This window comes from Diceros bicornis, chromosome 5 (genome assembly GCF_020826845.1).
Source record: "Diceros bicornis minor isolate mBicDic1 chromosome 5, mDicBic1.mat.cur, whole genome shotgun sequence".
Lineage (NCBI taxonomy): Eukaryota > Metazoa > Chordata > Mammalia > Perissodactyla > Rhinocerotidae > Diceros > Diceros bicornis.
Genome location: NC_080744.1, coordinates 87,661,842 through 87,676,775, shown reverse-complemented (window position 1 = coordinate 87,676,775; position 14,934 = coordinate 87,661,842). Strand labels below are relative to the sequence as shown.

At 48.9% G+C, this 14,934-nt stretch overlaps 1 protein-coding gene across 1 annotated transcript in view; it reads right to left on the bottom strand.

Moving 5' to 3' along the window:
* The window catches only part of RGMA (repulsive guidance molecule BMP co-receptor a), a 45,056-nt gene extending 40,565 nt beyond the window's left edge, over positions 1-4,491 (bottom strand). Inside the window, exon 1 of the mRNA XM_058542376.1 lies at positions 4,215-4,491. Coding sequence (XP_058398359.1) covers positions 4,215-4,228 — 14 coding nt within the window. The 5' untranslated portion in view covers positions 4,229-4,491. The remainder of the gene's footprint in view (positions 1-4,214) is intronic.
* Positions 4,492-14,934: the final 10,443 nt, after the last annotated feature.

Genomic DNA, 14,934 nt, shown 5'->3' with positions numbered 1-14,934 from the left:
TGTTTCCACCTAATCTTTACTTAAAGAGGTCATCAAAGAGCAATTTCCTCAAAACTCCTAAAAAGGATGAAAAAAAGCTTGCATCCGTATTCAAGAAGAAAAGTGTGCTAAGAATAAAGTAACGGTACTGAAACTCTTACTGAGGACTTAATGCACAATACGTCTGTTCACAAGGGCAGGAGAAGAGAAAAGTATTATCAGTTAACAGGACAAATAGTGGCTGTCAGCCAGGGCAAGCCAGGCAAAGACGCGGAGATCTGAGAGGCCCCGAAGATGAAACAATGAAACATAAGGAGAAGCTACAAAGGATGGTAACCAAGAAACAATGCCCTAATGAGACAGAAATCAACAAGTTCTAGGGCATTTTTACTCATATCTGCCAACCTCTGCTTTGCCCGACGTCGAGGACAAAGAATCTATAGGAATTTGCCTTGTTTTACCAGATAGTTGACAGAATCTTTTGTTTTCAAGTTTTTTGCCAGATGTTCAGACTCTGGCAAACCCAGTATCTTGATTCCTGAAAGTTCTCCATCTTGTAGTGTTGCTTTAAACAAACAATTGAAAAACGAGAAGTAAACTCAACCAGCAACTTTGTAATTACTCTCCGAATAAGCAGCGTTTGCTGCATTTTAATTCTTTACTGTAGTAATTTAGATAGAATAATTTTATAAGTTGAGTAGGTTACATAGTGCATTTTTATATCCATCAAGTAGCAGGGCTTTAAAATTTTTAAACAGGGCTATAAAAGATGTTTGCATTTATTTTTTAAATTTCTGCCCAAATTTCAAAATTTCTTCTTCTTACTACCCTTAGAATTGTAAAGTTTCACACCTTAGTAGGCATTCTCGCCTTCTGACCCCTAATGCTAGTATGATACAGCATGTTCTACTCATAGGTCAGACCTGGCTAAGAAACTGGGCATCCTTTTAAAAGATGTTCATTTGTCCCCAAGGAAACTGACTTCTGCCTGACTCCGTCGGCACACTTGGGGGAGGCAGTTCTTAATTTTTTCCACTGCCCTGTTCATTGCTCCTTCATAGCTCTGTTGCTAAGGGAAGGGAGGCTGAAACTGAGCTGTTGTTCAGTCAAAATAAGAAAAAGAGGAGCCTGTCATTTGACTACTGCTGGATACCAGACAGGTGGGGGAGCCTGGAGCCTCCCTTCTTCGGGTTAAATTTATGTTTCGTTAAGTTTGTTGAATGAATAAACCATGAATGCTGTTTGAAAAGCAAAGCCAGTCTCCTAAAGAGCCACAGGAACACTGCAGACACTTAAAAGTTATTTGAACTTAACTTTGGGATATTATAAGTCGAGTTCTAGAACAATGATCTTTAAGGAGTAGTGTCTTTTCATTTCACAGAACTAACAGATTCCAATAAGTCTGGCACTGGTTTCCAATAATCTCTGTTTGTTACGCTCCGTTTCTCGTGGGTATATCCTGTCTCTTTCCTTGGATGGCAGACTTCTCAAGAGACTGGTGATCATACCTCCCAAGGTGTGAACAAATTTTGGGACCATACTTGGCAAAAGCAAGAGCTTGAGTTTAATTCATTTGGTAGCAAGGTTGTAGGGAAAAAAGCACTTTAAACCCTGCCTATGCCCCTTCACCTCTCTGGGCATCAGTTTCTTCTGAAACATGGGAATGAAAGCACCTGTTCCTGACTGCTTCCTGGAACCAGCGAGCATCACTGTGAGAGTGGCTTGAAAAACTCCCTGTCCCATTGTTAGGGATGCTCAGTACCTATTCATTTTATTTTGCATCTCCTCATCTAAGAATTCCTGTATTTAGCCCCACACGGGGCAGCTGAAGAGCTGAGTCAAGGGGCATATTAAACAGGAGCTTCTCATGCCTCCATTCTGTATTATTATACACACTGGGGAGACAGCGAGTCATGCCTTGGAAAGGCTTTGTGAGGAGAGAAAGCAGATAGAGGTTTCTTAGCAAAAGTCAGAGAAGCCCTCCTCAAATAAGATGCCAGGTTACTGCAAGATCCTTTTTGTCACAAATCTGGTTATTAAATAAACACTTGCAAATGAAGAGTGACTTTGAGACAGCATAGGAGGTGGGCAGACAGGCCACCCACCATTCCACATGTCTGCTTGCAGTATAAGCACCTGTCTGTCACCTGGGAAGGAAATGACGAGAACAAGGCTATTGAAAAAAGGAGGTTGGGACATCCGTGACCACCACCACAGCTCAGAGGATCTCAAGGGACAAGAGTCTTCACCACCAGCAGAACAGCACACTGCTCTGCAAGGAACTCATGTACCCTTCAGAACAGGGAGAACTCAGCTCATTGCTAATACCATCTGGCCTGGAAGGTGGCAGCAAAAACCAGCCACAGAGAATGTGGAGCCCGCCCGGATGTGTGGGTGCCCCACCCAGAGCCTTTGTCCGCTTTGCTTGCCATCCAGCAAAGTCAGCCCCTGGTGTTAATTGGAGATCATGTCCCTTATAAAGGGGGATTGCTTGTCACCTGCTGTGGCACTGGAATAGCAGGAAACCTCTTCTTTTTTTTGTGAGAAAGATCAGCCCTGAGCTAACAGCTATGCCAATCCTCCTCTTTTTTTTTGCTGAGGAAGACTGGCCCTGGGCTAACATCAGTGCCCATCTTCCTCCACTTTATATGGGCCACCGCCACAGCATGGCCTGACAATCGGTGCACGCCCTGGATCGAACCCAGGTCCCCAGCAGCGGAGCACGCGCACTTAACCAGTATGCCACAGGGCTGGACCCAGGAAACCTCTTCTTTGTTTGTGCAAAAATGCCATTTTTGGTACACTACACGGTTCCTGTACAGATTGGCACAGACCCGTTCCCAATTCTCCTTCAGCTGCCCTTCAGAGCACAGCCAATCTCTTTTTTAGGGGTCATGGCCCAAGATTCGCCTGAAAAATCACTTGTCTGTGCTGCACAGGAGAAGAGGAACGTCCGTGCAAACGTTTTTCAAATTTCTGCTATAGATGCCCGAGGAAGGGGCATCCTCTTACCAGGAGGCAACATTTTATGTTATGTTTTTCCTGGAGGATCCCAAAGCCTGGTGGAGAAGCTGGCAGATCTCCTTGCGGTGACAGCCCGCCACCCAGTACCACCTGCAGTTCTGTCCCTTGAGTTCGGCGTGCTGAGCTCGGGTCGTCGGGCGCTCCCGCTCCCGGGGACTGTAGATACACCGAGAACTACTACTTCCCAAGGACACGAGGGCTAGTTCCCGCCTCCCAAACTCGCGCAGGAGTCTCCTACTTGAACACCCAACTTCGTTGCCTAAAAGGAACGCGCAGCTCACCATTTCCGCTAGATGGCGCGATTTCCCCTAATCCGTCCGCAAGACACCCGATTTATAAAATAAATACAATCCAACGCCTTCTGAAACCACACCTCATAATAGCAGCTCGCAGGCTCCCATTAAAATCTCAACTTGGGGGAACTGATTCTACCTCAGAGCAAATCCAATGCAATTACGTACATTAACAGGATGCAATCAAGAATTGCATCCTTGCGTCCCCCACATCGGCCCTCCCCCTAAATACACCTGTCCCCCTGCCCCGGCTTGTACCCTGAGATGAGCCACGGCGCGAGCTGGGCGCGGATTCGTCCACTTAGGAATGCCGGGGCCACTCGGGAATCCTATCCCTTTGCACTCTACCCAAGCCCCACACCTTCCTGCGCACCGGCACTCCCAGGCAAAGGACTGCCCGGACCCGAGCCCAGATAGTGCACAGCGCCGACGCCCCCGGGGCAGGCGCTCGTCCGCTGCTCTGCTGCTGGCCTAGGCAGCCAGGCGCGGAGCAGGAGGAGGGGTCCCGGGCGAGTCGGGCCAATGGGGGTTCACGGCGGGACAGCCCGGTGGCCGGCTCCGTCCCAGGCTCTGTCCCAGGCTGCGTCCCAGGCTCCGCGGGCCGGGCAGAGCGGCCGCTGCAGGAGGTGGCCGCGCCGGAGAAAGGGAGCTCCCAGCCCGCACACAGCGGAAGAGCAGTTCGCCGGATCTGCCCAACCACGCGCGCTGCCGGCTGCCGGGGGAGAGCATTTTAGGAAAAAAGAGCAAATACCAAACCACAAAAACTTTACTGATGCCAAGAGCTAAAGCGATCGAGGCGCAGCAAAGCTCCAAATCTGGGCAAGATGAGAGCAAGATGAGACGCGGGGTCCCGGCAAGTGTCGGCGGCGCCTCGGGGATGTCAGAGCCGGGTCCGCCCCGCTGCCGGCCCGCGCTTACCTTGGCGGCTGCATGAGACCCTGCGGCCCGCGGGGGGTGGCGCTGGCGGGGCTGCGGGCGAAGAGGGGGTGCCGGGGCGCCTCTGGTCGGCCCCGGGGCAAGGTGGGAGGGGCTCGGCAAACGCTCGTCCCGCCACCCCGGCCGGCTCAGCAGCGGCCCGGGGCACGCCGCCTGCTCCCAGGCTGCATGCCTGCGAGCGCCTGGAGGAGCCGGCCCGGGAGCGAACGGCTAGTGCTTCTCCAGCCCAGCGTCTCGGGCGGCGCAGCCCGCGCTCGGGAGACAACTGCAGAGTCGGGCGGCTCGGGCCAGCCCCCTCCCTCGCCCGGCCCCCGCCCGCTGCTGCCGAGCGCGGCGTCGCGAGGTTCCTTTGAGCGCCGAGGGGAGGGGGCGGGCCAAGCGCCCGGGGTGCGGGCGGGGGGCGAGCGCGGGCGGGGCTGGCGGGGAGGCGGCGGGAGAGGAGGAGGGGGTGCAGGCTCGGATTGCCCCGCCCCGCCGCGGCCGCACCCTCCCGCATCAGCACCAGTTGGGTGAGTGGGGGTGCGCACGCTGGAAAGCCAAGACTTCCCTCAACGCATGGGTTAGAGGGGCGCGGGCGGCAAGTGAGGCGACCCTCGAGGCGCCTCCAACTTTCCTCATCTCCCGCTGAGATGCCGTGGACAGCACGCTTTCCACCTTCAGTTCCATGATGGTCAAGGGGCAGTTACTCTGAGGCTTCTGGAATAGACTTTCACATCCAGGAGAAACGCTGCTGCTTTCTGCGGAGTGGCACCTTTGTTCTACTGACACGTTATTTTTGTTTGATTCTTCTTTTTAAAAAGTGATACATATGTGTTCAGTGTGTAATACACGAATACGTTCTTGCGTACAGTTTTACGCACTCAGGCGTTTCTAGAGTAAAAAGGAGACCGTATCACATCCCCTCCCCATGGCAGCCGTTCCCCAGGGGTAACCTCGGGTCCGCTGCGCTGCTGTCCAGTCCTCGCTCTGCGCTTTTACATGCACAAGCACGGATTGCAAGTGGATTCTCACGGGCTTTTCAAAAGAATGTTTCACCATGCAGCGCATGTACACACTGGCGAGAACACGGCCACTTCGGCAGCGTAAATCCCCCGAGGCTCGCGGAGTCCAGGGAAAGACCGTTGCAGTGAAACAGCGAAGAGCCACCCAATCGCCATGTGCAAATCTGAAACTCCAGCTGGGGCATGAAGTCAGCCTGAACACACAGCTCACGCCCCAATTAGCATTGCACGGTTAGAGAGATTTGCCAGTGCATCTTAGACAGGGTTACGACCTTCCCGTTCTTACGGAAAACAAACTGTCTTGGATTTTGATATGATGAGAACTCTTCGGATTTGCAAAATGAAAAGGTATCATTTATATTAAAACACGATCGTTATTTATGCTAGTGGTCTTGAGGGATGTGGTTTTAACTCAATATTCTGCGTTTTATTGGCCAAGTGTATTGAGATAATCTATAGCTGGGATATAAATAAAATCCATGTGATTTAGCAGGAAGGGATTGGGTAATGGGATCGCTGGTTTCTATAGTTAGCTCTGACCTTGGGCAAGATATTTAGCTCTGCTGGGCCTCAGTTTCCTCATCTATAAATAGAGGATTTGTACTAGATGGTGTGTGTGTGTGTGTGTTCCAGCCGTAATATTCAATGAATAACTGATTTCTTCCCTTATTCGTCTTTCAGCTCAGCTCCAGGATCTCCTCCGTAGGGAATGGCTTGCCCAGCACCCCAGCTTTTCCTGACACTGATCTCACTTTGCAATTGTGCACTGATTAGGGTGACCCTTCCATAAGTGTGGGACTCTCCCATCAGCCTGAAGCACACAAGGGCAGGAACTAAAGGGCCTGGGGTCATCATGGCATCCCCAGCGCTTAGCACAGTGCCTGGCTAAAAAATAGCCAGGCGTGCTACAAAAATCTCTGAATGACTATCACCCCGATAATACATTTCTTCCTGGTCTTCCAGATTGTTTGGCATTTTCAAAAGATCTATAAGTGGAAACATCTCATTTTAAAATGAAGTCTTTGGAAAGTACCCAGCAGGGTTTTCCCATCTTGGGGGACAAACCGTCCACTGTCTAGATGAGGACAGACAATACTTAGCTCAGCCTCGGGCTGCGGAGGCAGCCAGCCGCTGTTCACCTTGATGAGCGTGGGCTCCCGTGGAGAAGACAAGGAATATTAATGCTACTCATTAAGTACTTGATTAAGTTGGAACCATGCACAGGCAGTTGCAGTACACACATGAGCACTCAGAGTTAAATGAGGCCGTGGGGTGTGTTTAGGGTGCAAATGAACAAATGTACATGCTTTCAACCAACAATCTAGAAACATTCCTAATGTAAAGCTCTGGGGAATGCTTGTCTCTTTTTACTGCAGAGGGCCTGAATTCCTTAAAAATGTGAATAGGAAATAGGCTAACCTGGCTTCAAGAGTTGAAAAACAAACCAAAAAACCCCTGAAGGCCATTAGGTAACAAAGGGTGGGGGAGCAAATGTCTAAAGCAGTACAAGACTAGAATCTGTATTAGTTTCTCTCTCATTCAGTGCAAAGTTGCTGAGGGAGAGGTTAAAATCTGGCCTCAGATTTATAGAGGAAAACAGGAGAGCTGGAGTTTCTACCCCTTCTTGGCCACTCTTTTCCTTTTCTCTTTGTTGTGAGGGATACGTGCAGTTGCCAGGTCCCCCTCCGCGCCCCTCGCAGAGGCCCTTAGGTTATGGGGAGAGGGCGCTGTGTCGGGGGGGGGGTTGATGGGGCTCCAGCCGTGGAAGGAGGCACCCCACCCAGCGCAGGGAAAGCCCGGGCTACCGGACTGTGGAGCAATCTGCTGTCTCTGTTTCAAATGAGGGGTGGCGCCGGTTGGGCCAGAGTGCACCCTCAGAAAGTGGATTCCCCGTGAGATTGATTGAGGATTTCTTCCCAGCTGACAAAACCATGTGAGGTGAATTGGCATGACTCTTCCAGGGCCGGCACCAGGACCTGTCGCTTTGGATTGGGTGCCACACTATTACGTTTTTCTGGGTATATTCTGGTTCAAAAGTAAAAGGGCAGCTTAAAAGTAAAAGCAGGTCAGGCGCTCTCCTAGGAGCCTGTTAAGGAAGGAGGGGATGGCTGTGCCCCCCTTGGTGTCAGTGAGACACGGGAGGGCTGGGTGCTGGGGAGTTACCTGTTTTGCACAGACCAGAAGAAGCTGTGCAGGCCAGATGCCTCTCAGAAGCATTGCCTGCTCTAGTAAACCCGGCGCATTTCGTGTCAAGCAGTTACTCCACAGCTGGCATCGTGGGACCCTGCAGTAGTGTTGTTGACTCGAGGGACACAGGCTCTACCCTTAAGACACTCGCAGACCAGTGGGAGAAAGAAAAGAAGAGCAAATAGGCCTCAGTGGCTGGGGTGGGGGGAGGGGGTGCCTCAGCAGCTCCATTTTCCATCGCATCAGCCCCTCTCCTCATATAATTATAGTGAAACACGGTGCTTGTGCAAATGCAGCTTTAAGGCCAGTCTCCGGCCTTCCCTTCCAACCAGACTGCTGCTCAGAAGCCCCTACAGATACTTCAGAGTTGACACTGCAAGGTAGAGGGGAACAGGACACAAGGAAGTGCCAATACAATGTCATGGGATTTATTGACAGCTGGAAGAATTGGGGAAGTCTTTATGGACGAGGTGTCACTCCAGGTCTCTGATGGACAGATTTGATTTCAGCGTGTGGATGATAGGGAAGGAGGGAGAATATTCCAGGCAGAGGAATCACATGAATAAAGGCCTGGAAATGGCAAAAGGTGGGTAAGTTCAATAAGGGGTGATAGTCTAGTTGGAAGGCGTGTCCTGAAGGAGAGATGTGAAGGGGAAGGGAGGTTAGGGCCGTATTGTGGAGAATCTTGGTTGCAGAATGAGCAGTAGGGAGCCATTGAAGCTTATTGAGTAGAGGAATAATGTGAGTGCAGCTGCACTTTAGGTAGGTCAATGGAAGATGGTTTGGAGAGATAGGAGGTGGAAGGCCAGCTAGAGGATTCTATTAATCTTGGCACAATGTTATTGAGAGCATGACCCGAATGCTAAGAGTGCACTGGGAAGTATGGGGCTCATGGAAGACCCAAATGCTTTGCAAAAGTGGGAGATGGAAGAGTGTCAAAATGTGGGGAGTGGTGAGTGCTCATTACAGAGATTGGGAAGTCATGAGGAGAAGCTTGGAAGGGGAGGGAGTGGATGGCTATCGGACCAACGCTCATGGTCTCTGCATGGGAGGGAGCCCCAAAACCATACTGAGAAAAATCACCCGATTTTCCATATTTGATAGTATGTACATGTGTTTAAGCTAAAAACCCAGTGCCTGTGCCCATCAGAAAAAAGGGAGACCTAGTTAATTCATTGTTTCTCTTTAGCCTTCTTTCCCAGGCCAGTCATTTGCTAAGGACCATAATCGAGGCAAAATGAAGTGTTTTCTTGGCAAAAAAAATTGGACTATCAGCCTCAGGAATAGAAAGCAAGTAACGCAGGCCTTCATTTTTGTTTCACGATCTTGGACGACAGGACAAGGTGACTGGAAAGCAGCCTTTTCCGTGAGGCTTCGACTCTGCTTTGCTGGCTGGTTTAGCCTTGAGAAGAGTTGGAGGGTTTGAGCAGCCACAGTTGCAGGAGAACAGCTGGGATGTGGTCAGCGAGCACCTCCACACGCCCCACAGCAGCACCCACAGAAGCCTGTCCTCGACAATGCAGAAACCTGGGGGCCAGCCAGCAGGCTCTGTTCCCTCGCGGGGACTTGGCGAGGAGGGCAGGCTTGCTGACGTCTTTAGCTCAAGGCAGGATCAGTTTGGGTTTTGTTTTGCTATCATTTGCCAGAACATTCTATATGATGCTTCCTCAGTCCTCATAACACTATGAGGTGAGGATAAGTATTTCTATTTTATAGGGAATTGAGGTTCAAAGAGGTTATATGAGTTGATGAGCACGTGGTAGAGTCACTATTGGAATCTATATCCATCTGAGTCCCAATGCAGGGCATTTCCCCCTAAATGTGTGGTCCCTTTTTCCTTACCGTCCTTTCCCCCACCTCTCCTGCTAGGGGCTTAAGCCAGAAACACCTACACCTGCCACTCCGGGGAGCAAGCCCATGTCTCACTTTCTGCAGTGCTGCCAAAGCTTGTGGAGTATGAATGCAGTGCTGTCACCTCCAGCCAAATGCACGCAATGTCCCCAGAGCACGCTCTGCTGGTAGGTTGTTTTCCTGGTGGGCTTTGGAAGGCTTTGTCAGTCGTGTGAACCATGGGGAAGCTCAGGGAGACACCGGGTTCCCTTAAGTATTCAGTTGATTTCCAGGAAGTGACTGAGTCACACCTATTTCTGGGGATCTTACGTTGGTCTCCAGATTTGGACCCTTTGGAAGAAGCTCATTGGCTGATATAAATAAATTTTCATTGATCAACTAGGGTTTCCCCTTGCTCCCTAAGTCACCAACATCTTTGGAAAGTAAAATCATTCATTAACATATGAAAACCAGATCCCATGACCCCCAAAAGCTGGCCTCTCTGGAATAAACCCAATTCAATAAAAAAAAATCTGGGGCCAGCCCGGTGGCGTAGCGGTTAAGTTTGTGCCCTCCACTTCGGCAGCCCGGGGTTCTCAGGTTCAGATCCCGGGCATGCACCGATGCACCGCTCATCAAGCCATGCTGTGGCAGCGTCCCATGTATAAAGTGGAGGAAGATGGGCAAGGATGTTAGCCCACGGCCAATCTTCCTCAGCAAAAAGAGGAAGATTGGCAACAGATGTTAGCTCAGGGCTAGTCTTCCTCACACACACACAAAAAATATATTCCTTTTCTAGCAGAATTAATATCCGATTGCATGATTTTTTTTATTTTGCTTTATCAATTGTTAAGCATTTATTAAGAACAAGGAATACAGTACTTAATTCAAATATTTTTATAAATGCATAATAGTATGTAAAAAAAAATTCCCATACCTCATGCATGGAGGTCTTGTTGATTTTGGTTTCCAGCACAAATTGAGTTTTAAAGGTACTCCTAGGAGAGCACCAAGCATTGAATCTAGTCGACAGATTAGCAAATTCAGCCACGGACAGGAGTGGGGAGACTCAAGGATCTACCCCTTGCCTCGAGGTACTGTTTGAGGGGTTCAATTATTTTTTAACAAAAGAGGCCACTGGCATTTAAGAATATATAGATCGGGCCGGCCCTGTGGCTTAGCGGTTAAGTGTGTGCACTCCGCTGCTGGCGGCCCAGGTTCGGATCCCGGGCGCACACCGACACACCGCTTCTCCGGCCATGCTGAGGCCGCGTCCCCCATACAGCAACTAGAAGGATGTGCAGCTATGACATACAACTATCTACTGGGGCTTTGGGGGAAAAATAAATAAATAAAATTAAAAAAATAAAAAAATAAATAAATAAAAATATATAGATCATGTTGAGGTGGTGTATCAGTTAGGGTACAGCTGGACTGCTGTAACAAAGAGATCCAACAATAATATGACATAAAGAATAAAGTTTATATTTTTTCTCTCTCACGTAACAGTCCAGGTGGGCTTTCTAGGCTGGTGGGAGACTCAGCTCCACGTGGTCATTCAGGGATTCGGGTTCCTTGCAATTCGTTGTTCCACCACCCCTCAAGGTCTTATTGTGATCTGCATAATTGAAGCTGGTTTGCTGCCAAGCCTGGCTTGCCACCTGCAGGAAGGCGAAGGAGTGTGGAGGAGCCATGGCTTCTGCTTGCATCATCATTTCTTCTAATATTCTACTGGAGAAAGTCATGTGTCAGACCTAGCTGCAAGGGAGGCTGGGAAATTAATGTAGTTAGGCAGCCATTGTGCTATTTCTGTGGGTCAAAGGAGCTTAGATTTTGGTGGACTAGCAGTATTTGGTAGACAGCTAGCAGCTGGGAGCATCTTGTCAATCTCTAGCATGTTCTAGAGGAGGAGGAGCTGGCTCTGGATCCTGAAGACCTGGGTTTGAATCCTTGCCCTGCCACTCTGAACTGGGCAGGCTGCCTCACCTCTCTGAGCTTTGCTTGTTCAACTGCTGTGCCCTCTTGAAATGGCTATTGGGATGGTTGTAGCACAGCAGATGCCTGATGGCCTCAGTTAGGGTTGCAAGAAATGAAACCCAGCTTGAGTGAGTTTGAGGAAAGGGAGATTTCGTTTACAGTGCAAGTCATCCCACAGAACCCACAGGCGGGAAGTATAGATGAACCTGGGTAGGAAAGGAGTGGAGTTGGGGCTGGAAGCATCTGAAGGGAACAGGAGGAAAGAGGGAGAATCCTAGGAGTCATCCATCCATTAGCAAATACTATTGGTACTAACTCCCACATAAATCCTGACTGTGCCCATTTCTCTCCATCTCCACCTCCTACCCTAGTCCAAGCCACCCTCAAGCCTTGCCTGGACCACTGCAGCAGCCCCGGTGACTGGTATTTCCGCCTCCATTCTTGTGCTCTCAAATCCAGTCTTTCACACAGCAGCCAGAGTAAAGTTTAGAAGCGTTAATGAGATCATGTCTCCTGTGGAGACCTGCAATGTCTTCCCATAGGACATAGAATAAAATCGCAGCTCCTTACCCTGGTTTACCAAACCCCACACCATCCAGTCCCTGCCCCTCTCTGACCTCATCCACCACTCTGCCCCTCTTTCACTTTGCTTTAACTACATGGCCCAGCTGTATCTAAACAGTGTCATCTAAAGCTTGCTCCTGCCTCAGGGCCTTTGCATTAGCTGTTTCCTATGCCTGGAATGCTCTCATTACTTTCTCCTTCTGGTTATTCAGGTTTCAGTTTAAATTGTCAGAAGGATCTCTCTCTATCATGTCACCTACTTTAATTCTCTGTATAGCAGTTATCACAATATGATAGTTTTCTACTAATTTATTTATTTATTGTTATCCAATCCCCAGACCCCATCACCTTATGAAGTGCAGTCCTTATAAGAGCAAGGAACTGTCTATCTTGATCTTTGATGTATTCCTATTGCTTGGCAATATTTGTTGAATGAAACGAGTAAACCACAAAAAAATGTATGCTTACTGTTTGTAACCCTCTTAAAACTAGCAATATAGTTTGAATGCCTTTCCATTTCAACAATTACACAACTATCATATTATGTAAGCTTCCCTTGTTCCACTACTTAGATACACCATAAATGACTTAAACAATTTCCTACTGTTGGAAATTTAGTGAACATCCTTATATAGAGACATCTTTGCACATTCTCCATTATTTCCTAGAATACATTCGCACATGTGAAATGATGGAGTCAAAGGATGTGCATGTTTTTGCGGTTGGATATGTAAAGCAAAACTGACTTCCAGAAAAATTGCAATTGTTTCCACTCCCTCCTAAGGGGGGTCAGTTTCCCCAGGCCCTAGGAAACAAGGACTGTTAGAACTTCTTGATTCTGCCATTAGTTGCACTAAAAATGGTATCTCATTGGATTGATTCACATTTTAAAAAAGTTACCTGTGATGTTGAACATTTTAATTCTATTTGTTGGTCATTTGTATTTACTTCTTTTGTCTTTTTCTAATGGCCTGTTCATCTCGTTGGCCCTTTACAAAATGAGGCTTCATCTCCAAGTGTTATTTCTGGTTGTCAGTTTCCGCCTTCATCCTCAGAGGCACACATTCAGGTGCAAGAACATTTGCTGGATGGAGGGAAATTGATTCTTGCCTGGCACTCCAAGCTCCCAAGAGGCCCCTCCTTCCTCACCATTAGAATATAAATTGGACTGTGCAATGCTTGGGAATGTGCATTTGTGAAGAAAAGGAAACGTCAACTGTGACTAAGAGGCTGGGATTATGGTCACAGGTGCTTCCCCCTTTCAGAGGCTTCCAATCCCTTACAAATTGCTTTGGAGTGACAATGAGGATCTTACCTGGCACAAAGCAAGGGCATCAGCATCTCTGTCAGAACGAAGGTCTCCATTTCTCCATCCTGCGGGCCTGTTCAGAGCCAATCCATCCGCAATTAGATGGACATCCTTTGAGCACCAAAGTACCGCAGACCAGGTGGGGTCTAGAGATGCCTTCCTGGGTCTTGGTGGGGCATTTGGAGTGATTTAGGCCTTGTGGTGAGTTGACCTAGAGCTGACACTGGAGCAGGCCATACCACAGCGCTGGCCCATCTTTGGGCCAGGCCTCTGTCACCACTGAGATGGAATCAGAAGTTTCAGACTTAAACTGACCTTGGAAACTCACATTTAGGAGGTGGTGAACAATGGTTAGATAACGGAAACATTTTTGTCATTAGTCTTTTATTTATCTGCTCTTTCTCCGGGAGGGGATGGCTTTCTGAGGAGTTGATTCATTCTCATGTACATTTCCTGGAGAAGTTCACGGTAGAAAATCAGGGCTCTCAAACCCACTGGTCTTTGCTGAGAGCTGATGTAGATGTAGCCTATGTCCCCATGCACAGCCAAGGGAGGGGACTGATACCCCAAACCCGGCTTCTCAAACAGTGGTCGGCTTTCCAGAAAGCTCGACATTGTCAACTAACGGGCTGCTCCTTAGTCTAAGGATTTATCTTTCTGTGTGTGTGTGCATCCACATATGTGCATGAGTTAAGCAGTTTTTCTTAAAAGAAGCGATGGTGTTGGTAGAAAATAGTTGTTTAAAAAATATCCCTTTTTGGCAAAATAAAAAGCTAGCAAATGCATATTTGTTTCTTGCTTTTTTCTTATTTGTGAACTCCTGTAAGCATTGGATCTACTACTTCCAATGACACGCTCTCCATGTAATTGTGGCTGTGATATTGTTTTAATAGAAAGCTTGGCGCACTTTTTGCAGTGAGCCCCAGAAGAATGACAGCACCTCACTTTCAGGGCTGGGAAGGCCTTTCCTTCTGCACAGTGGGGACCAGGGCTCCTCTGACATCTCCCCAGGTGAGGCAGTGCTGCCAAATTCAGGTGGGCCTCCCCTAGGCCCAGGGGCTGCCCAGACTGTGGAGGGGTGGGCCCGGATCAGCCCACGGGAGAAGCTGCCTTGGCACAGTGGAGGGTCCTCTGATCACGGGCCTGAGAGAATTCTGGAAGGAAAACCTAGGAGGCAAAGCGAGGCAGCACCTCCTCAATTACTAGTTCTCCCTCTTCCTCCCTGCCTCCCGGCTTCCTCCAACTGGATTCATTTTAGGAATCTCAGGGCCTCCGGGGAAATGATTGAAGCGGCCAGTTTATGCAGCGGAAGTTAACTTGCTTGTTTTTAAATAACCAGGGTCTGGGCATTGGATTTTTAATTTTAGAAAACTCCAAAAATAAGGCAAAAAGATAAATATAAGTAAAAAGAAGCGTCACTATTTTCCCCGTTGGAAAAATGCATGGTGGCGCTTTTGGCGTCCAGCGCTGAACGACATAATCAATGAAACGGACGCAGAGCCGTGGCGGCAGCGGTTCCCCGGACCGCTCGCTGGGCCATCATCCTCGCTAATTCTCAGGGCAGGAGACGGCGGAGGTATGACTAGGAGATAAGAGGCGGGTCTCACATTCCTGGGAGAACAATCCTCGCGACGTGCAGTAAGATCTTGGGTTCGCCCTATGACTCCTGTGTCACAACGGATCAGTGATTGCCATTAGGGGAACAGAACAGGCCAAGCTCTCTTCTTCCTTCCCTCTCTCCTTCCCAAGGGCAACCGCGATTTCTTTGGAATTATATTTAAGCAGCAACCTTATGAAATACCAGAGGCAAAGCTGGAATCCACATCCACTGTTT